Below are 22,073 nucleotides of genomic sequence, written 5' to 3' on the forward strand. Positions count from 1 at the left end.
ATTGAGTGGTGGTATAGCATTACTTTGGTGGGGCATCATTCAAACAAAAAGATCAAGGTCATTGAGTGGTGGGATAGCATTACTGGGATAGGGGCTTCACTCAGACCAGAAGACCAAGAACATCAGTTGGTGGGATAGTATTACTGGGGTGGGGGCATTGTTCATACTAGACCACCAAGAACATTGAGTGGTGGTATAGCATTACTTTGGTGGGGGCATCATTCAAGCCAAAAGATCAAGTGGTGGAATATTGTTACTGGGGTGGGGGCATCATTCAGACGTAAAGACCAGGGACATCATGTGGTGGAATAGCATTACTGGGGTAGGGGTAATGGCAGAGGTGAATATAGCAGCCGGAGCTACATTTTTTATATCACCAGAGGATTCCAAATTACTGGAGTTGGGTTATTCTTTGATGCGTCAATATAATGTCTGCAAATGGTGACAAACTGCACACTTCTGGACATTACTGCATGTAGAGTTGCATGCTCATAGGCTCCCTTATTGTTTATTACTGGGTTGGATAGAAAGTAGCTATACTACAACTGATTGAGACTCCTATTCCTTGTGATATCCTTTCTCTGCTGTAGCAGTCAGTAGCATTTCTTGCCATAGTTGTAGAACTATATAGTCTTGCTAAGTTTCCACTAACCCAACTAACAGCTCACTTTTTCTGGCCTATGAAACTTTCAGCATGACCAAGCGAATAGATTAAGCTCAGACAGAAGTGGAACTCCCAAAAAACGCAAAGCTCCGCCTCCTCCTATCAGCCCTGTACAGGTAATACAATGCACCATCTTCTGTCATATATGTTTCTAGAAGATCTTTATGACCTTTCTACTTTTATGTTTCTTCAATCTAATCTGCAGTTTGCATCAAATGCATTTTAAAAGCTTGCACAAACAATAAACTATAGACTTTTTCTAAATACTGGGGAGAACCTGTATTGTAGAGTCGGCACACAAAAAGCCTGAGAGCAATGTACTAGTCACCAGTATTGCCTGGGCCCCCAGACAATGCACTTGACTTTCCCCCCATTACCAACTTACCATTCCTTGTTCTTTACTATGTGTAGAAATGACCATCTTGGCAAAGGCAGGGCTTTGCAGGCCTCCCTTTATTAGAGTTACCCCCTGGATCATTGGTGATTTCATAAATGGTATGGCATAATTAAAAAAGAACAGCAGTACAGGTGCAGGATTAAGATCCTAGTAATTAATTAATGTACAGCGCTGCGTAATATGTTGGCACTATATAAGTCCAGTTTATTATTAATAATGAATGCAGGGAGATAAATAGGTAAATACATGTCTGCAGGTCCTCAGTTACACCTTTCTCTCCAGCAAGCAGCACAATAACCACCAACCCTTATTACAAGTTGTTGTATAGGTTGGGTGTTATCATGAAAGTCCTTTGATGCTAATACCAATGTATCTTCATGTTTTTTTTTTTTGTACATTTGACATACAAGCATAGGTTTTCCTTAATCAGATCATTTCTGTAATAAAGCCTATGGTATCTTCACCCAGATTCATATTCAGATCATAGAACATAGAAGGTATGGCTGTCTGAACAACTTGTATCTGAGCTCAACGGTGACTAGGAACCCAATACAGAAACTCCAGAGTCAAATTTTTTCACCTTTTAAGAAATACCAGCTCTACTATTTTAGACTTCGGCATTTTGTTTGGCTGATATTTTTCCTTATTGTATAATAATCCCAATATATTGCCAAAATGCCACCTTACCGATGCAGGTTTAGTGGATTTTGGGATCTCTGCATCTGTTTGTTGGGAAACCTCTGACTGTTGTAGTCACATAATGTAATATTAAACCCAGTAGGAAATGCTAAAGGGTGAAGTCCTGGTCTGCATTAATGAATATCCCATAGCTGCCCCACTCAGTATCCAATGATCCCCCATTTGTCTTCTTGTCATTACAGCTCAGTGACATGTCCTCTCCAATATCATCAACATCAACTCCACTCTCAGCCAAAGGAGAAGTCTTCTTCCCGGAAAAGGGCAGCAAGGTAATAATGAGATCTATGGTACTACGGATACACACCAGTGAATAGATAATCGCTGTTTTTTCAGCTGTGCCCCTCCAGTTGCTTTATTAATTTTAAAATAAAACTTATATTCTGTTCCTAAAAAAACGGCAGAGGCACTTTTGTGTTTGAAACCTTAGTTCTGTACTAATGTTCAATTTAAATTGATAACATATCTGATCACTTCAGCTAAAATGGTTTTGGCCAAAGCTTGGTGGTCTAAAACCCCCAATGTGCAACAAGTTAAAAATAAAATGTCCTGGTTTTTGGTGAACGAAGAGATGAGAGCGATATTGACTGCCTTGGTTCCTAAATTTAAAAAAATATGGTTACCATGGATTGAGCATTTTATGAATAACGGCTGGGATCGGTCAATATTGACCATATAGTCACATTATTAATTATGTAGGCTGTAACATTTAGTTGAGTGTTTATGATGTCTGTTGGATGAAATGAACAAATTACAAAGCTAATATTGGCCTTGTTGCCCCCAATACATGGTGTATTATTATATTATATACACACATAGCGGTATCTCTGGGTACTTTTTCATTCCTTAAAGCTGCACTCCAGACACATAAAAAAGGTACATTAACACAGCTCCGGAATCATTACTACATTGTTTAATGCACTCTCTTGCATAGCAGAGCTCAGACCAGGAGAGGAAAACGCAGCACAAGAAGCCAGTTAATTGTGTTTTAGTTCTAACAAGGAGCATTCTAAATAGGAGGAAGAGATAAAGAGAAAGAAAGGAGAACTCATTCATCTGTGCTTTACTTTCACTGTTAATTCACAGACTGAAGTCTCATAAGTATTAATTTCCTTTCCTAACAGACAGGGCTGTGGTGTGTCACATAGTTGCGTGAATCTGGGAATGGGGGGATAGATATAAAATCTTTTGGCTGTTCTTTATAAATTATAATGGTATTTAGTTGCTTTTTTTTTTTTTTTTCACAGGATGATAATACATCATACAGGAGGGATATCAGAGACAGACTGAGTGACAGCACAGGTAAACTAACATGTCACATGACTAGACCTATACCAGACAGGTAAAGTCACTCATACAAAGGCTGCAAATATTTATAGATAAACTGACTGAATGAATATTTGTTTCCAGCAAACCATTAAGCAAATAGTATCCATGTGCTAAAATTTGCATCAAGGTGTCATTTTCAAGCTTGTTCACAAAACATGTTATTGGACCAGGTGCTAAAAATGTGCACACAAATGTGTCTAAATTGTATTTTCCTGGTATGAATCAAGACTGTCCCCCTACTGCTTGAAATATAAAATATAAAAAATGTCACAGATTTATAAATATGTAAATTCAGGGCGTGCACTACAGGTGGCAGAGGTTCAGTGGTTTTAGTGCACATATATCTAATTGCAGGGTAAATGCGGGGTAATTCTTAATTCAATATTAAATCTACACTGTACAAATATTGAGACACTCTTATCTTGTCCATGAAGGGCAAAGTGACAATGGACCTGAATATTATTATTATTATTATTATTATTATTATTATTAATAAAGCTTTCCAAGACTGGAGACGATAGATTATCATGGGATAATGTGGGCATTCCAGCAAACCTGCAATGGATCTGATCCAGGATTGAAAACATTTACCAAATAATCGAAAATAAAATCCACTCCAGGTTTGCTGGATCATCCAAGTTCTCCCATGATAGTCTATCTTCTCCAGTCTTAGAGAGCTTTAATAAGTCAGACCAAATGTGTCTGCTAAAGTTTCATTGTTCTCCTTACCAGGTAAGGTAAGTAAAGTGAGTTGGGGGATCTTTTTAGTGACAATAGGCCTGATTTATTAAAGTTCTTCAAGACTGGCAAAGATACGCTGTCATAGGTGAACCTGGGTGATCAAGAAAATCTTGGAATGGATTTATTAAAGATCATTTGCTATTAGATGACAAAGGTTTTCAATCCTGGACCAGATCCATTGCATGTTTGCTAGATCACCCAGATTCACTATATACTCTGTCTTCTCCAGGCTTGAAGAGCTTTAATAAATCAGGCCCATTAACATTTTGTCTTGCATAGGGAAGGTGAGAGCATCTCCTTACTATTACTGAGAATGCTTAAATGATATTTTTAAATATATATAGTTTATTTCATTGATTATCCATCAGCAGTATTGAATATAATAATAATATTACAGGGGAAGACAGTCTTTTTGATGTAAGCTCAGAGGCGGAACATCAAGATACTCTTTCACTACTGCAAGCAAAAGTGGCAACTCTGACATTGCTGAACAAGGAACTGCAGGACAAGTTACAGGTTAGTATCAACATTTTTTTTAGGCCAGTACATTCTTTGAGCAAAAAAAAAAACATTTTAAACCATGTGAATAAAAGGCAACCAAAGACCCCACACACCACCATCACTAGTGTTATATGGTTTGTTCTAAGCTGTAACTGGTATTTTTGCTTGACAGCTTATTGTACATGTAAATTTGAGGACAAATATATGTAAAGCTTGTGAGAAAAAAAGGAATCCATATATTAAATATATTAATTGTTAAACAATATTAACCATCACATATTAACCATACACAGTTACCAGAATACAATATCGTTCACTACATTGGTCATTTACCTTCGCTGATGGCTCATTGTATTTATTTGTGTACAGAAGTTTTCCTTTCCTCTTCTTTCTATCTTTTACTTATATTATAAAATTGACTACATTTATTTTTAGATAGTTCTTGTTATTTATTTTAACATTGGTTTTTATACTGTTTTCCCTACAGGAAAAAGCCAATGCTGAAGCTATAACAGATATTAGTTGTGATTCGTTTCATTCTACCCAAGCAGAGTTATCCATTGCCAAAGACACAAAATCACCAGCAGTTATTTCCGATACCTCGGACATTTCCATTGAATCTCAACCAGAAGTGACAAAATATGAACTGAAAGTCAAGCATCTTGAACAAACGATAGAAGAAATGCAAATGAAACTCCAGGAATCAGAAACAATAAGGAAAGACCTGGAAACACACATACAGTCGATATCTGCAGGCTGCCACGCATCATTTAGTACAGAAACTTCCGAAACTCCTTCCGATTCAGACCTTCAACCTCAGGGATCAATCAATGAACGAAAAGATGATACTGCACTAAAGCCAAATCTTCAAAGGATGTCAAATATTGACCAAGATTATGAAGAAGGCATTGCAAAATTAAATGATGACAACGCCCTGGTTTTGGAAGAGTTTGAAGCACTAAAGAGAAAGTATCAGGAAGTTCTAGGTGAAAGTGAAAGGAAAGAAAATGAGATGAATGACTTACGACACCAAATAGATGCTGTAACTCAAAGTATTGTCAATTTGGTGCCCATAGAAAGACAAGAGGAAATGGAGAAGTCTTACTGTGCAGTCATTGAAAAATTAAACATGGAGAATGCTGAACTAAACAAAAGGCAGGAGGAGCTTGTGGAAGAAATAAAGAGTTTAAGGAAAGAGTTAGAACGTCACAAGGAGCCCATGCCATTGGAGAATGGACATGAAGAAGAAGACAAGTCTACCATGATAGATGAGTTGACCAAGCAGATCAGTGAGTTATCCTTGTTGTATAATGAAGCCCAAACAGAATTAGAAAAGACCAGGCAAGCTTCCAATCATATCTCCGCTGAGTACATTCATAAAGATGAACATGTGAAGCTTATGCAACAGATTGAAGAAAGCAAAGAGAAAGTTGAGAATGACCTGGTGGACTTAGCATCTCAGCACGCTAGAATATTGGAGGAATTATGCGAGTTGAAGCAGCAGTTTGACAAGGAAAAAGAAGGTACCCCAGGTTCAGAGTTTGAGAAGGTTATTGATGATTTAAAGAAACAGATTGAAAACATGAAAGTGGAAAAGAGTGAACTGATGGAGCAGCTTGCTTCTCAAGAGTCCAGAATGAAGACATTGGAAGATGAACTACATCAAGAAAAGGTGACAGTCCAGGAATCAGCTGTAACCAAAAGGCTATTGGCAGAACGTCAAGTTTCTTTAGAAGAGGAAATTAGTGCATTGTCTTCAAAAATAGGTGAATTGTTAAGAGAAAAAGACAGGTTTGCTGCAGACAATGGACATGCTCAAAAGGACATTGCACAGTTAAAGGAAGAAAAAGAAAGGCTGGAAGGCCAGCTTAAACTGAAAGAACAGGAAGTTGATGAACTTTATATGAAGTATGAAAAAGTTCAGGAAGATTTGGTGGAAATGAAGAAAGTGTCTGAAAATTCTTCAAAAGTAGACGAAGATAAAGATAAGAAGGTTGGTGATCAGTTTTGTAATATAAAGTGCAGGGGAACCAGATATTTTTGTAAAACATTGAGGGAACATTTACACCTATGAATTTTAACACATCCAGATTAATGCACATCATTGTATGTATTGTTGTTTTTGCAATTGTTTAGATGTACATTTCATGCATGCATCATTGTTTAAAATGCACATGATCACATGCAAAGTTTTCAAGGTATTGTCTACCCGTAAGTGATGGAATAAAGCAAAATGGGACTCTAGGCCAGGTAGCAGCTTTGCCCCCATATATTTGATTGAAATAGATATGGTTTGCAGTAGGCACAGGAAAGGCATATTATATCTTATATAAGATTTATATAATACATATTATGTATTGCTATGTTGGTATGCATTCACTATTGTATAAGAACTGCTTAACAGTACATGTCCCGTTGTAAATGACTGGCATCTCTTGGTTTCCTTCAGGAGAATAAAGGTTATAACAGCACCCTTTGGACATCTACCAAGGCCCTGGGCCCCTCTTTGGGTTGCCTAGTGAATGGGTTGTCTGGTATTTTATAAAAGTTAGAAGCTAGTGGCCAGCAATAGTGATTTTTGTTTTTTCACTTTGTCACTCATTTGTGACTAGCAATGTTACAAAACAAATGTTAAAAATTTATACTAGAAATTGTATTCCTTTACTAATACTTCCTGCATGACATTCTAAATTTAAAGTGCAAACACAACACTGACATGGTATGTAACTGTTATGTATAAATGGAACATTGTTTGGCCCAGTTGGCATCCTATTTCCTGTAGTGTGTACATATGAAATATCTCCTACTGTACATGCCTGTTGGCTTGTCTTTACCTATGGCAGCCCGCAGCTTTTGGAATAAATTGACCAAGGAGTGCACATGTGCAAAAGTAGCTGACAGCAGCCAGGTTGGCACAATTAAGAACTTGGGTGTAGGGACTGTGCCTAATATTGTAGTGGGTGGTGTCCCAGGGTTATTACAAAATTGGGGAGAACAGATTACATGTTACAGATGGTACCGGAACCCCACAAAAAGTGTTCACAAAATTGTTCTTAACCCTCCACCCCTCCAACACACACACATTGGTTTTTACCCTGTACTCCACTTAGCATACAGGCCCTGATTTATTAAAGCTCTCTAAAGCTTGTGAAGATACATGTTCATCAGTTAACTTGGGTGATCAAGCAAACCTGGAATGGACCTGGTCCAGGAATGAAAACATTTACTAAAAAATAGCAAAAGACTTTTAAGAAATCCATTACTGGTATGCTAAATCACCCAGGTTCACTGATGAAAATGTATCTTCTCCAGTCTTGGAGAGCTTTAATAAATCAGGACCATTGCTGGTAACTCTGTATCCCTCCTCCAACACAAACACATTGGTCTTTACCTGGTACCTATCCTCCAGCACACAAATTTTGGGTTTTACCCTTCACACTTTTATATCTTAATATCTCCGTTGATAGATATGAATGGAGAGATCCCTACAGGTCCACAAAGGAAACATATTAAGGGGTTCAATTATTACCTTTATATCTGATTATTAAATATTGTACTAACTATTATATACATGAATCTACAGATAAATGAGCTGACAAAGGAGGTGAGCAAACTAAAGGAAGCACTGAACAGCCTGTCACAGCTATCATTTACCACAAGCACTCCTAAGCGACAGACCCAACAACTGGAAGCACTACAGCAGCAAGTCAAACAACTGCAGAACCAGTTGGTGGTAAGTAAATTACACATTTAGTTACTTTTTCCCTGGCTCCTTCTTGTATTCCTCTGCCAACGCCCCAACCCCCCCCCCCCCCCCCCCCCCCCCAAGCGTACATTTTTCATTAGGCACCAAATGCATAAATTAGCACAAAGCATTTTTCAATGGCGGGCTGGTCCAGTAGTGTACAAAGGACAGTTGGCTGGCCCAAAGGCAAAAGAAATTCTCACTACATCTGTATGCTTCCCCCTACCATCCCGAGTGTGAGCATCTCCTGTTTCTGTGTTGGCCCATCCCTGGCAGTAGGTTGAAGGACCAAGCACCAACTTCAGGAACTAGGGATTCACAGAAATTAGGATTACCAGGGTACCCAAGCACATACATTTTCCAGTAAGCACCTGCAAGAACTAACTATACACCCCATTAAGTAGCCCCTACAGCAGTGGTCGCCAACCTTTTCGGTCCTGCGGACCACTAAAATTACCGGCTTCTGACCGCGCATGAGCTCCCCCTTAGTGATGTCATAATTCCAGAACCCCGCCCACTCTCCCATCGCAGATCTAAGCCTGCGATGGGAGAGTGGGTGGGTTTTGTCCAGGGACATAGCCCGCCTACTTCCCTGAGCCTGGGATTTGTACGGGGGACATGGTCCGCGGCTGTGGCCGGTGCGCCCCGCCAGCTGAGTCCTTCTTCTAACCCCGCTCGGGGGTTCACCGGGCAGAGCTGCAGACCACCAAAATTTTCTTGTGAACCACCGGGTGGCGACCGCTGCTCTACAATGCTCAACCCAGAATTTTGCTGAGAGGGAGGAAATTGTAGGTGGGTGGGAGCCCCTGTATTGTGACCCAACTTATCAGTAACCGCCCAAAAACAGCCGGTAGTTACTGAAAAGTGCCGGGTGGTGCGCCCAGCTAAAAGGGGCTGGGGAGAACACTGCTCTACTTATGTATTTTTATTTTGTAAACTCAATTTGGACTCTATATACCAAACATTTTTTAGTCCTCTTGTGTAAGAAAGCCAGCTACAATGACCAACAATTTTCTCAATTTCCTGTAACAGAACATAAATCCAGAGCCTGGAAACAGTGCTGATTGCAGTCTAGTTGGACAAATGAAAATATATTAGGTGCAATGTAACTGATGATTTTTTTTTAGTTCTAGAGTCCTGATGTCATGTCTGCATAACTAAACCTTCATCACTAATGATAAACTTCTGGTGTTTTTTTTCACTAACCCTTCTCCAGTTCTCATTAACAATAATTAAGTAAAAAATAACAGCAATAAAGTCTATTATAAAGTATATAGAGATGACAAAAGATAACAATTTAATGTATTTTAGCCACATGTGTTTTTTATACAGAATAGGTGCTAGTAATTAATACTGTTTGCTGAAGTGTGTCACCAGGCTCTGCATGGCGGGCTATGTGTTTTTCTTATGACCAAGAATTAAGTAATTTCATCCAAAAGCCTATTCTTCATTATTGGCCATCATCCAAAAGCCCAACTCCAGCTTTACACAGTTGTACAGGCTTCCCTTGTACTGAAATTTGTTACTGTGATTTTACTGCGTGTTATAAGGTTCTCACAATATACATTAGAAGCTGCAGGAAGTCAGATAGAGCCCACGGCATTTCCTGGGTAATGGACATACAGAATCATTTTGGCCTTTTCTTCCCAGCCTTGTTGTCTCCATTTCTTAGATTTTAGTTTATTTTAATCATGAAGGTTCAGCATCCACATGCATGTTTCCTGTTTATAAGGAGCACCCCGCCAGCCCCTCTTACCAGCTTGCAATGCATTAAATTACAATAATTGCAATATAACTATGATTTCAATGAAAGAATCAGAAATTTGTTTAAGCTCGGTAGGAAAATCTGTAGCTGGGTGGCAGCCCCTGTTTTGTGACCCAACTTTTCAATGACCACCCAAAAACAGCCTGTGGTTACCAAAAAGTGCCAGGTGGTGCACCCAGCTAAAAGGGGCCGGGGAGAGCACTGACTTTATTTTTAAGTACTGTAGTACACTATATTACATACATACATTGGTAAGCTCTTTCACCCAGGGTCCTCTCTACCTCCTGTGTCAATGTTTGGCATTTGCAACCTCTATTTATGTACATCCCTGCGTAATATGTTGGTGCTATATAAATCCTGTTTAATAATACCAACAATAATATATTATATAGATACACTGTATTACAAGTTTGCAGCTGTTGGAAGCTGTAGCAGTAAACCAAAATATCAATCAAGCACTAAATCCAATTGAATGCAACCAAAATTATCTTTTTCCTTCTTCTGTCAGATGGTTTATGAACAAAAACTGTTGTTACTGAAAATGCAGAAGTCATAAGAGGTTCTTCAGCAGTTTGCCAATCTAATTGTTCTGTAACCATTTTTAATGTTTACAGAACAATTGTTATGTGTACAAGTCCCTTATAGCTTGGTGTTGTACAGCGGAAACTTTACCGTTTTGTATTCTTATTTAATTATTTATTTTACTTTCACTGTAGGAGACCAAGAAGCAACACCAGGAGATTGTGTCCGTTTACAGAATGCATTTGCTGTATGCAGTTCAGGTAAAGATTTTGGAACTTTGGGGTTTCTTATCATGGATCTGTAAAATAAATTTGTATGAGGACATTTGGGTGGTAAGTTAGGTCCATGGAAAATTATTAAATGCTTACAATAAGGGACAAAAAAACAGCCATTTTTTAACTTGCCAGATTGGTCTTTGCTGTGTAAGTAAAAGGCATCTGCTTGATGTGATATTTCCCCTTTTATGGGTTGACTGGAGAAATGTTTTCAGATTTCTATGGAATGATTTCCAAAGAAACCCTTTGTGATAGTTCACATAGATGGTTTTCCATTTAGAGGCCACAGTTATAGGTGCCAACCAGCAGTCAGCTAACTTCCCCCATTCTCCATCATCTGGCCATGTGAGTTTTATTAGGTTTTGTCAGGCATACGCCAACCGCTTTGGTAGATCCTGCATTCTCAGATTCTTCCTTGCATCTTCTGGCAATGGGGGAATGTGTGACCTCCATCATGTTACCACTTGTGCAGCCAATTGTCAGGCTCAAATCATGATGATCCCATCCACTCCGTAATCCTGATCTTTGATTTTGAAGAGCAAGGCTTAGCACTGGGGACACTGCCTGATAGCAAAGGGTAGGGTTTTGGTACATGTAAACTTTTATCATGCTTGTTTTTACCTCTGAATAAACAAATCTTTCTTTTTGCATCCCTCAGGGCCAAATGGATGAAGATGTACAGAAAGTGCTAAAACAGATCCTGACTATGTGTAAGAGCCAGTCTCAGAAGATGTGAAATCCTGAAAAGAACACTCACTACAACACTGCCTCCTAGTATTACATAGCGATCTATCTATGCTGGATACCAGACAAATCAGTTCTTCTGTATCAGAAAATGATGTATTTTATATTTTTTGATAAGGAACCACCATTTCCAATCAACATTTTTGAAGGACTGTTAGCAAACTTATATAGTAGTAAACCAGGAACTCCTTCAAGTAGAAAATGCAATGAAATGCTGCTTTGTCTTAAATTAGTATTCTTGTTTTGTAGCAGATTGATGGATTGTGGGGACATGTAGAATACTGGTTCATACTGTAACCACTTGTAACCAATCCAGCTCCATTTGCTAATGTTTGTATTCCTATTCTTGCTGGGGTTTCCTTTTGCCTGATCACTGGTTGAAGGTGTTCTATGACATTCCTAAGCTAGTTGGAGGATACCATTAAATTCTGTTTTTGGTATACCCAAGGCCACTTTCTTCTACTAATGTTGCTGAAAGGAAACCCTTCAAAATGGGGGAAGACTGTATTTAGGTTAAAAGTGGTGCATGTAAAGAAAAAGGTTAATACCTAAATTTCATATTGTCAAGCTACGTTGATGTTAGAAGAATTCTCTGCATATGACACACTTTTGGAAATATCTGATGCCTAGTCCCCCACTTCATGTTCTGTCCTGTACAGCAGTACCATTGTCTTGCTATCATGATGTAGGGACTGGTGGATGGAAACAAAAAAGGCAGAGGGAGTGCAAAGTAAATGCCCACTGCAAGTTTTATAAAAAATAGTTTTTTTTAGAAATAGAGAATATTAAAATGTACTTTTTCTGCTTAGGTTAGTGATAGTATTTTTTAAATATGGAAGCTGCCATTGCTGGCCATAGGAAAGGGCAAGCTCTTGGGCTGTCATTTTCTGTTTACTACTTTAAATATCAACAACAAGAATAGGCATTCTGGTATGGAGTCTGAGTTGGTTGCCAACATGTTTGGGACAAGTTGCAAAAATGAAAACCTAATGCAAACCTAAGTTAGCTCTCCAGCTTCCATATTTCATTCTCCATGTACTGCAGCAAACCTCCTCTATAGCCACCCAAGACAACTCAGAGTGAACAATTGCAGTATCCATCTCCAAATGGCAGATAACACCATCATCATAGGACAAGCAGCCCTGACTGGTGGAGTTGGTTTGACTTTTCTTTACAATTCCTAGGTACCTTGGTAAGGCTATCCCCTTCACCTTCTGGCATGGCTTTTACTGTCTGAGCTTTGCTTTGCAATTGTGATTTCTATTTCCACCAAAGAAATTATATTATGTGTTTTTATGGACAATCTACTAAACTATAGTGATGTGGGGGACATTTTAGGGCTTTAGTAGAACCCCAACAGGAAGGCGTAGTACTAAGAGGTCCAAGCTTGGTCATGTGAGTTTTCAGGATGCCAGCTATTTCTTTTACAAATCAACACTTGGAGTTTGTTATTCCACCTCCCTTAAGGTGCGTACACACTTCCAATTTTTATCGTTCCAATGGAACGACGAACGATCGATTGGGCAAAAAATCGTTCGTAAAAAAGTAACCAACGACGCCGACGAACGAGGAAAGTCGCTGGAAACGAACGACCGGACCGACGGATCGGATTGGACGACGATCGTTGAACATCGTTCGTGTGTACGGTCGTTCGTTGATCGTCCATGTTCAGAGCATGCGTGATGAACGAACGTCCGTTCACTTTCCTGTCGTGCACATAGTTTCTCTATCGCTCAAACGATCGTATCTATTGTGTGTACAATATCTACGAACGATCGTGTCGTTAACTCTATGTGCAGGATCGGTGCTATACGATCGTTCATATATATCGTGCATGAACGTTCGTCGTTCGTTTTCCAACGATAATAATTGGAAGTGTGTACGTAGCTTTATTATCACTAGTGATATGGCCTGTTTGAGAAGTGTTTGTCCAGCTGATATTGTGGCTGATGAAGGATGATCATTTCCATTGTTAGTTGATAAAATTCATTCCATATCTTGCTTCTGTGCACCTTCCAGCCACAACAGAGACATAACAATCTCCAGACTGAAATTAGAGCTTGAAAACTACACCTAAAATACCTACAGAATTGAATTGGTTACTAGCAGTTACAGTATCTTCCTGTGCCAGTTTATCTCTCTGTCCTCATTTAGATTTTGTAGCCTGTATTCAGGACAGCCTGTAACCCTCTATACCAAGACCATGCTACATAAGGGATAGCCATTTAGTTTATTGTGCAGTAATATTATTCTTAATTGTTACTTTAAAAATATTTTATATTAAAAATATGTAGTTCTTGATTATGTTCTATTTTTGTTTTAGGCTTCTGAAATTTTTTAAAAATTATTTATGTATATTTTTATGTAGGTAAATATATCCAAATTGTTGTCTATTATACAAACATAGTAGAACAAATGCAATGTAACAAATAAAAGGTTGGCAAAAAGGGTGCTAAGGAAAATGTCAGTACGTCACAGGACATTAGGAGAAAATTAAATCAAGTGTATATTGCAGAAAGTGCTCTGTTCACTAATATAGCACATTCCATAGTATCTCAATATAGCACCAGTTAGCAGATTAAGTTCTTTGATATTATTTATACGATGATGTTGGGTTCATGCCACTGGTAATTCCGAAAAGGAATTCGCAGGTGACGTGTTTCCATATTTTCTTAAATGAATATGTTGGTACCACTGCAGAATATAGGATTTGGCACAGCCCATGCCAAGATTGGTGACGATCCCATCCATGATAATAATAAAACTCTATGGTCAGCATAAAGTTCCCAATTCACCATATTTGAATATGAATGGGGATGGTCAATGGGTTGCAAAAAAATCAACTTTTGCAAATAGGTCTGACTTGAAATCCAGCCAATCAAGCATAGTTGCAAAGTTTTATTGAATTTTGAAGTCAGTGCTATTTGCATTCAAAAGTAATTTTTTTTTGCATCCCATTGACCATCTCTCATTATAAATGTTGGGGAAATAGTAAAAGAATCTGAAGAGTGATGCTAATTCTTTACTTCAGAGCAAGTCTTAAACCTAAGCTAGTTTAAACTTTTTCTAAGGTTCTGAAGGGACCTTGTGATGCCTTCAAGTACCTATGTTAGCCTTCAGATCAATCCCTGTGAAGCCGCTTGGATCCTAGGTCGAGGCTGCACATAAGTCTATATTCCTGGCCCCTCACCCCTGTCATTCAGCTGTCATTGATGAACAGACAATTGATGAACAGGGTTGTGGATCAGTAAAGGCTTTTACTTTCTGGGACTAGGATCCATGGGCCACACACAGATTTGTTTCTGGCACTATGGGATCCCAGGAATTCAGCTTTGTTGCTACCTTAGAAATGTTTTAGGCCAGGTTCACGTAAAGTGATGGCAATTTAGTGCTATTTAAAGAATGTTTAAAATGTGCAACATGAGAATGCCTGCCAAGCATGAACATGTGTAATGATCCTGGCCTCTAATCATCATAGTTTTTTATAAACCTTTTGTGAGTTTTGTAACCATTAGTGTATTGCATTAACAAAGTGCATGGAAAACACATGACATGCACTGGGGTGCTATTCGTGCCTAATGACATTTTAAATGCACCTTACTAGCAAACTGCAGCACAACATACTTTAATGCCCTGGCATGCGTTTCTGTGCCCTGCGTTTATTAAATCACAGCAATGTACATTTATCACAACATGTATTACATTACTATGGGATGTGATATTTCGGATACTTGCCAAATGCAGCCAATAGCAACACTTATGTATTTTAAAAACAAAAAGGGCACAGCTGTAAAGTGAACAAATTCTGAAGGGCGTCAGAAGCCCAATAAAACAATATCATATGTTGTATTATATATAGGGCCCTTGTATCATGGGTATAGTATTACGCCACACAGTTATGTCATCTTATAGTAAATCCTTTTAAACTGCGGGTTTAAAGAATTAAATTTTAAGGTGAGTTTAAAAACTATATCCAGTAAAGTATGTCTATCATGTAACAAATATGGGTAAGGCTGCCTTGTGAAAATATAACTTTCCTGGCTTCATTTGGGCTCAGTATATCACTGACCAGCACTTGAATATTAAAATTTGAAACGAAATTTAAAAAAGCAAATCAAAATTCCAACAAAAAGTAAAATTTCTAATTCCTATCCTTATTCTGGGACAGTTTTCTAGAAAAAAAATTGTAGTCAAAATTATATTTTCAGACGGGCAATTCACATCCTGTCACATTACTACAGAAATAATAAGGATATGAATTATAATATAATAAGGATTATGAATGTTTTTGTGTTGTTTGTTTACTTGGTCTGCCTAAATCATATATATCATATAATAATATACGGTAAAATGGTTAAGAAAAGCTATTGAACCATTTTTAGTTCCCCCAATCTCCTTCCAATTCTGCTCCTGCCGCTTCTGTACTGGTAATGTGTTGGGAGTCTATGAACTATGTAGAAAGCAGCCTTGTCACTAAAATAATTCTTAAAACAAAGTGACCCCTTTGGGGATGAAAACTTCTTCTGGTAGGCATTAATCAGCTAGGAGAGGAAAATCTTCTGAAAAATTTACCAGGGACAATTAGTTACCTTGGCTCAATGATTCTGCTTTTAAAACAGGAATATTAGATTCCAGTAGCAAAAGTATTGTGGCAAGGTAAGTACAGCATTTTAGAGGGTTAAAGGGTAAATGTTAGAGATAAGGATTAGGTTAGGATTTAAGAGGCTAGATTTAAAAGCTTAAAGGTTTAGGGTTAAGGTTTGTTAAATTGACAACAGGTATGTTTCAAAGTTAAGGAGTTTAGAAGGTTAGATATTAAGTGAGATGAGAAGGTTAAAATGGTGAGATGTTAGGGTTATCCCATTGACCGGGTTAACATTAGTGGTCAAGGCATGTGAGAAAGTGTCTGTGCTTTTTTTTTAGTTCTGATCCCGAAAACCAACCCCCAAAATAGAATTGCACTCTCAGGCCAATTAATATTTGTTTTCATATTCAACATATTTAGCAGAAAAGATGTCCACTGTGGCCAAGATCTCTCACTAATTATTATTAATATTAAACAGGATTTATATAGCGCCAACATATTACGCAGCGCTGTACATTAAATAGGGTAGCAAATGATAGACAGTGGCACAGGAGGAAAAGAGGACCCTGCCCCGAAGAGCTTACAATCTATATTGGCTTACATTTTAAACAGAAGAAAAAAAAACATTTAGAGGGATGGAAGGAAAAGAGAGAGAAGAAAGTAGGGTTATGAGTGATGTAGGAACCAAGAGGGGTTCACCTACATGGGTAATGCACAAGCTCACAAGGTTGGAATCATTATGGGACATATAAATCTTTAATAGCCTGCAGATCCTGATAATACAGAATAATTTACAGAAACTCATTTGGGTTTAGTTGTCCTTCAAACTTAACTTGAGATAAAAGCAAATACATAATCACGTGAGAAAAGCCATCATTGGAGCTTGGATTTATAGACAATAGAAGATGATATAAGATGGATGGACAAAGAGGGTTGGTTTTGATGTTTTAGTAGGGTTTTTAGTAAATTCCAGCCTTTAGAGATACAATGATTTGTCAAGCTGTAACTCAAGCTTTCTTGGGAGTATTGTATAAATTATAAGAAAGGAGTTGTGTATAACATTGGCAGGTAGACTCAGTATTGTCGATGGACTGTTTATAAGTTTAGTATGAATTAGGGTAAAGACTAGCTTTTAGGGGCTTCATTTTATGTTAAGTGTTGGAAGAGCTGGTAAGTGTTGTAGCAGAAATAACTAAAACTTTACTAGGGGCAGCCAGAGTTTGGAACACTTACTTGTCAAATTGCCACCTTCAACATTGTAACAATTTCAGTTTCCCCCATTGGTACTGTCTTCAACAGAACTTCGGGGTTTGGAGTCTTCAACCACCTTCATTGGCAGGTTTGGCATGATGTTCCAATTTTAAGATGATGATGAAGTAGATGAAGATGATTTGGCAATGTTAAATAGGAGGAATGGTAGTAAATGTGGGAAAAAGGGCTCTACACCATAGAACTTTAATCTATACATTTTTAAAGATGTTGAGGGAAACTGCTGTAATCGGTTCAATTTACTAATAATAGCATCATTAATTTTGTAAAATATTATTGTTAGGTAATGAAATATATATATATATATCATTATATGCCTCATACAGATAAACTCATACAGATATATATTATTGCCCCCTGGCTCATCCAGAAAGCCATTACTACCCTTCCCCTTTCTGTTGATATTTGGTTGCACATTGCACATTTATAAAAGACATAAGGGCCCGATCTACATTAAATATTTGCTGGTGTCAAAGCCCAGGAGTGTGAGTTAGAGAAGGTTAGCCTATTATTTGAGCTATAATATAGAATGGCTATATGATGTGTCATGTGGTTGGTAGATAAAACAAACCACTGACCAAATCATGACAATGGCGAACACTGATGGTTGAAACTAGATATACAGACTGGTGTATTGACAATGAATCAGTGATGGAACTATGTAAAAGGCAGCCTTGTCACTAGAATAATCCTTAAAACAAAGTGACCCTTTGCATAGAAGATAGTTCATACTTACCTTACCTGCCCCCCTGCATTACGGAGATACAGCTGCTAGAAAATCTTTAGAATCAAATGTTGAGTTCCTGATCCCCACTATGTTTTAGTTCCGCTGGCCAGCCCCAACATTAGAAGTAGCTGGTGGATCCAACCACTAAACGTCTGGGGTGGACCAGAAACCCAACACTTCCGGTGTTTTAGTGTTTTGGATGTTTTTGGTGTTTTAGTGTTTTGAAGTGTTTTAGAAGCTGGCAATCCTGCAACATTTGCAGATCATGGTACAGCCTGCTGGACTGGAAAGGAGCTCCTTTCTTTGCATGGAGCCATTTGTTGCAATGACAAAGCCGCTTTACCTGGTAATATATCACTAAATTAAGTTTAATGTCTTTGGGTGACTTGAATGTTGAAGGTTATATCCAACGTTTTTGATAAAGCAGAACATTCCACCATGTCTATTATATGTAGTTTGTATACAACATATGAATGTCCATTGTATAATGTAGAAGAATGGACAACATACAATTCCAGCCTTCAAAACCTTTGTTTAGCCTTAGCCAAAGCACTGTCCTTCACCAATGTATCGGGAGCCACCAGGATAGAAGTATGGGAGTCACCATTGCTAACTTGTTCCTTACCGGTGCAGGGATCAGGGCTATCATTTTAATCCCGGTTGCTCTAGTAAATCAAGCAATGCAGGCAGTGAAGTCTGAAAATGCAACACCCAGCATCCAACAGACCAAGAATGACAGATTTAATGAACTGGCTCTCGTAATAGAAACTTGTATTTTATTCATCAATCCAGTATAAATCAATCTACACCCTATTGACTCAACCTACACTTTCATTACATACTGTAGTCACTGCTGAAATGCCTTGAAATTTTTGAAACAATTAAAAAAAGTCAAAGTTTTATAAGCAGTTTTCATTTTCTAAATGAAAGACGAACCTTTCTAAATAGTGTAATATTATAATGTGATTTCTTTATTTTCAATCCAGACTTCATTCTTCCTCTTGATGCAAAGTAGCACAGTCTTTTGCTGGCGGCGTTTTATATTTCAATGTTTTAGTTTATTTTGTATATTTATTATAAGTGAATTAGCTGTGTAAAATGTTTACCCTGTGAAGTGCCCATGTAGAAATCCTGCAGTATATGTATTATGGCGGCAATCAGCGTACAAATAAAAGCAGTTATCTTTGTATTCCTGCTCAGTCATCCTTATATGAGGTTGTGTTTTCTGTCTCGTGTTCTATGATATCACAAAGGATGTTTCTTCCAGTGACAACTTAAATCCCTAACGAAAACAGTTTTTGGGATTCCAATCAAGAAAGCTATCACAGAATCACAGAGAGTGTGCAGTGTCAATGGATGAAGAATATAAAAGTAGCAGATCCATTCTGCATTCATAAATCCCACCATAGCACAAGAAGAGTGCATGGCCAATGCTGGTGGATCCAGAACCGCAATTCGAGACAAGACCAGCAAAGTATAAGTCATACTTTGTGAAAGAGAAGTTCTGAAAATGCCACATCTGTTTTACTATTATATATTAAAAGAGCCCAAATTACAAATAGAGAGCTGGCCTTTTTTTGAATCTGGCCTAGAGAAACAAGTACAACTCTCAGATGAGTAAAGCAACCTACAAAAACTCTTCTTTAGCTCAGACACATGGCTTTGTGTATACGGTATTTACTTAAGTATAAGTGAAGGAAAGAACCTTTTTGGGATTTTTAACCTATGCCATGTTTTTCTGTTGCTGCAACCATATGTGGTCAAGGACAAACTATAATAATTGAATGTCAGCACTCTTTCTAAATTTTACCTCTTTTTTATGCTCCATATGGTTATCCGACACAGTATTTTGGGAACAGTACACCCCCCTTTGTCAAAGCAACAGATAGCCTTCACAAATGTAGACATGCTTTCCCTGAAACACTGCTGGTTTACCTTACAAGGTGAAAAGGATCCCGATCTGGAACCTTGAGTACTTACAACTATCCGTGAAAGATTGCAATGGTGTCACCTATGCTGTGCTCCACATATTATTTTTATTATTATTTATTATTAAGCAGGATTTATATAGCGCCAACATATTACGCAGCGTCGTACATTAACAGGATGATTGGACATAGGGTGTTTGATGAGATGATATTGGTAAATCAATGCACTTCCCATGTGGTTGATTTTTTAGGACTTGTCACTAGGGATGAGCGAGCGAGTTTTTAAAACTCGATCTCACGGCGAATTCAGAAGTTCTCAGGTACGGAAATTGCAAGAGAGAGCCCAATTTTTTATTTGAAAATTCGAGGTAGTCACACACACCTATGGGAAGTAATAGTAAATACAGCTTTATCTGATCTGCCAGCGTCCCGCATCGTCCATAGCCTTAATCCCTGCCTGCTTTCTTCTTCCTTCCGGCGTCTTCTGCACACGATGAGTCACCGGGGAGTTCCTGGTGACGACGGTGCATGTGTGTGTTGTCGGCGGGACGGGGCAGGAAATTCAAAATCCATTTATATTGCATTCAATACAAAATAACTGTATTGCGTGAAATACATTGGATTTGTATGTGTAAAAGTAGTACATTGAAAATTTATTTTACAGTATATTATAATAGTGTGAGTATAATATTTATTTAAAAAAATTATATATATATATATATACATGATTTTGTGTTTTAAACTTTATTATACTCATACTATTATATTATACTGTAAAATAAATTTTCATGAAAAACAATGTACTGCTTTTAGACATATAAAACCGGAAAGAAGTGAACCACTATGGATGTTAATTGATCAGCTCAGTGTGTGATCCCCGGCATTAGAGGTTAAATGGGGACAAGTCTCCCCATTAAAAACCTCTAGTGCTTTCTGATTGGCTGAGGAAAATAAAAGTAAAAAGATTTTACTTTCCTTAGCCAAACAGCACCAGAGGTTTTGATTTGCTTTACTCATCTGATCGCACACAGGATTTCCAATGCTGCATAATAAATACAGCCCTGAAAATCCTCCTGTACTGATTTCTTGGAACTTCTGATGGGTTCGCAAAATCAGTTCGCCGAAATTTTGCAGACCTATCAGAAGTTTGAGGCAATTTTCGCGAGAATGGCTTTTGTTCATGTCCAGTCACTATACTAGTTAATAATTTCCACGGTTCTAGTAGCTTACCTACTGTGAATACACTTACAAATATAAAACATAATTGAATATTTAAATGCCACATCATAAACGAACCCTATGCATAAATAATACATGGATGAAATGTAGCAGTTTTAGTATAAGTCAACTTGGACCAGCACTAGGCAGTGACAGCATGGATTTAGGTCTAGGTGGGCATATGCCACGCCTGGCGCTAAAACACAATATAGATCAAACATTCTCTTGGCATGAGTAACGTATCTGAAAATGTCAATATACAGATTGAGGTTGTCTAAGTGTTAAAGTGGAACTAAACTAAAAAAGAAAACTCACCTTTACTTCTGCAGGTCCCTCAATCCCTCCAGAGTTTCCCGGGATTGGGTTCTGAGCCATTCTGTAATTTGCCTTCGTCCTGGCACTAACTGTCCCCAACTTCTTTCTTTGTTTTCCGGTTTTTGCCTAAGTCTCTCGCACTGTGCAGGCGTGAAATTGGGTGATGTAGCCATCTGTAAATGGAAAAAAACGAAAAAAAGCTCCTTCTGCGCATATCTGGAAACGAACACGTCTTCTGAGCACTGCGTAGTGTGAAAGGTGTAAGGAAGGGTAAGTGGTTCAGGCAAACAGCATTCATTTAGGACCATTTCTGGTAAGCAGTAGTTCACAGTCTCAACTTCTCCCATTGGGCTTGATTTATTAAAGCTCTCCAAGGCTGGAGGGGATACACTTTCATTAGTGAAGCTGGGTGATCCAGCAAACCTGGAATGGATTTCCTCGGTCATTTGCTGTTTGCTGGTAAATGTTTTGAATCCTGGACCAGATCCATTCCAGGTTTGCTGGATCACCCAGCTTCACTGATGAAAGTGTATCCCCTCCAGCCTTGGAGAGCTTTAATAAATCAGGCCCATTTACTTGCAGTTGCACCGCATGGTTGCTGTTTAGGATTTCAGCTGTGCAAATCTTGTTGCCAGTGGTGCAGTATGCCAAA

At 38.2% G+C, this 22,073-nt stretch overlaps 1 protein-coding gene across 2 annotated transcripts in view; it reads left to right on the forward strand.

The window, feature by feature from the left end:
- RAI14 (retinoic acid induced 14) overlaps window positions 1–19,149 on the forward strand; it is a 111,454-nt gene extending 92,305 nt beyond the window's left edge. The window contains exons 11-18 of one of the 2 annotated variants that reach the window (XM_072416573.1): window positions 694–780; window positions 1,943–2,029; window positions 3,005–3,059; window positions 4,225–4,343; window positions 4,816–6,321; window positions 7,912–8,061; window positions 10,555–10,620; window positions 11,294–19,149. In XM_072416573.1, coding sequence (XP_072272674.1) covers window positions 694–780; window positions 1,943–2,029; window positions 3,005–3,059; window positions 4,225–4,343; window positions 4,816–6,321; window positions 7,912–8,061; window positions 10,555–10,620; window positions 11,294–11,371 — 2,148 coding nt within the window. In that variant the 3' untranslated portion in view covers window positions 11,372–19,149. The remainder of the gene's footprint in view (window positions 1–693; window positions 781–1,942; window positions 2,030–3,004; window positions 3,060–4,224; window positions 4,344–4,815; window positions 6,322–7,911; window positions 8,062–10,554; window positions 10,621–11,293) is intronic. The other variant, XM_072416574.1, reaches the window with a different exon arrangement.
- Window positions 19,150–22,073: the final 2,924 nt, after the last annotated feature.

This window comes from Pyxicephalus adspersus, chromosome 6 (genome assembly GCF_032062135.1).
Source record: "Pyxicephalus adspersus chromosome 6, UCB_Pads_2.0, whole genome shotgun sequence".
NCBI classification, from domain to species: domain Eukaryota; kingdom Metazoa; phylum Chordata; class Amphibia; order Anura; family Pyxicephalidae; genus Pyxicephalus; species Pyxicephalus adspersus.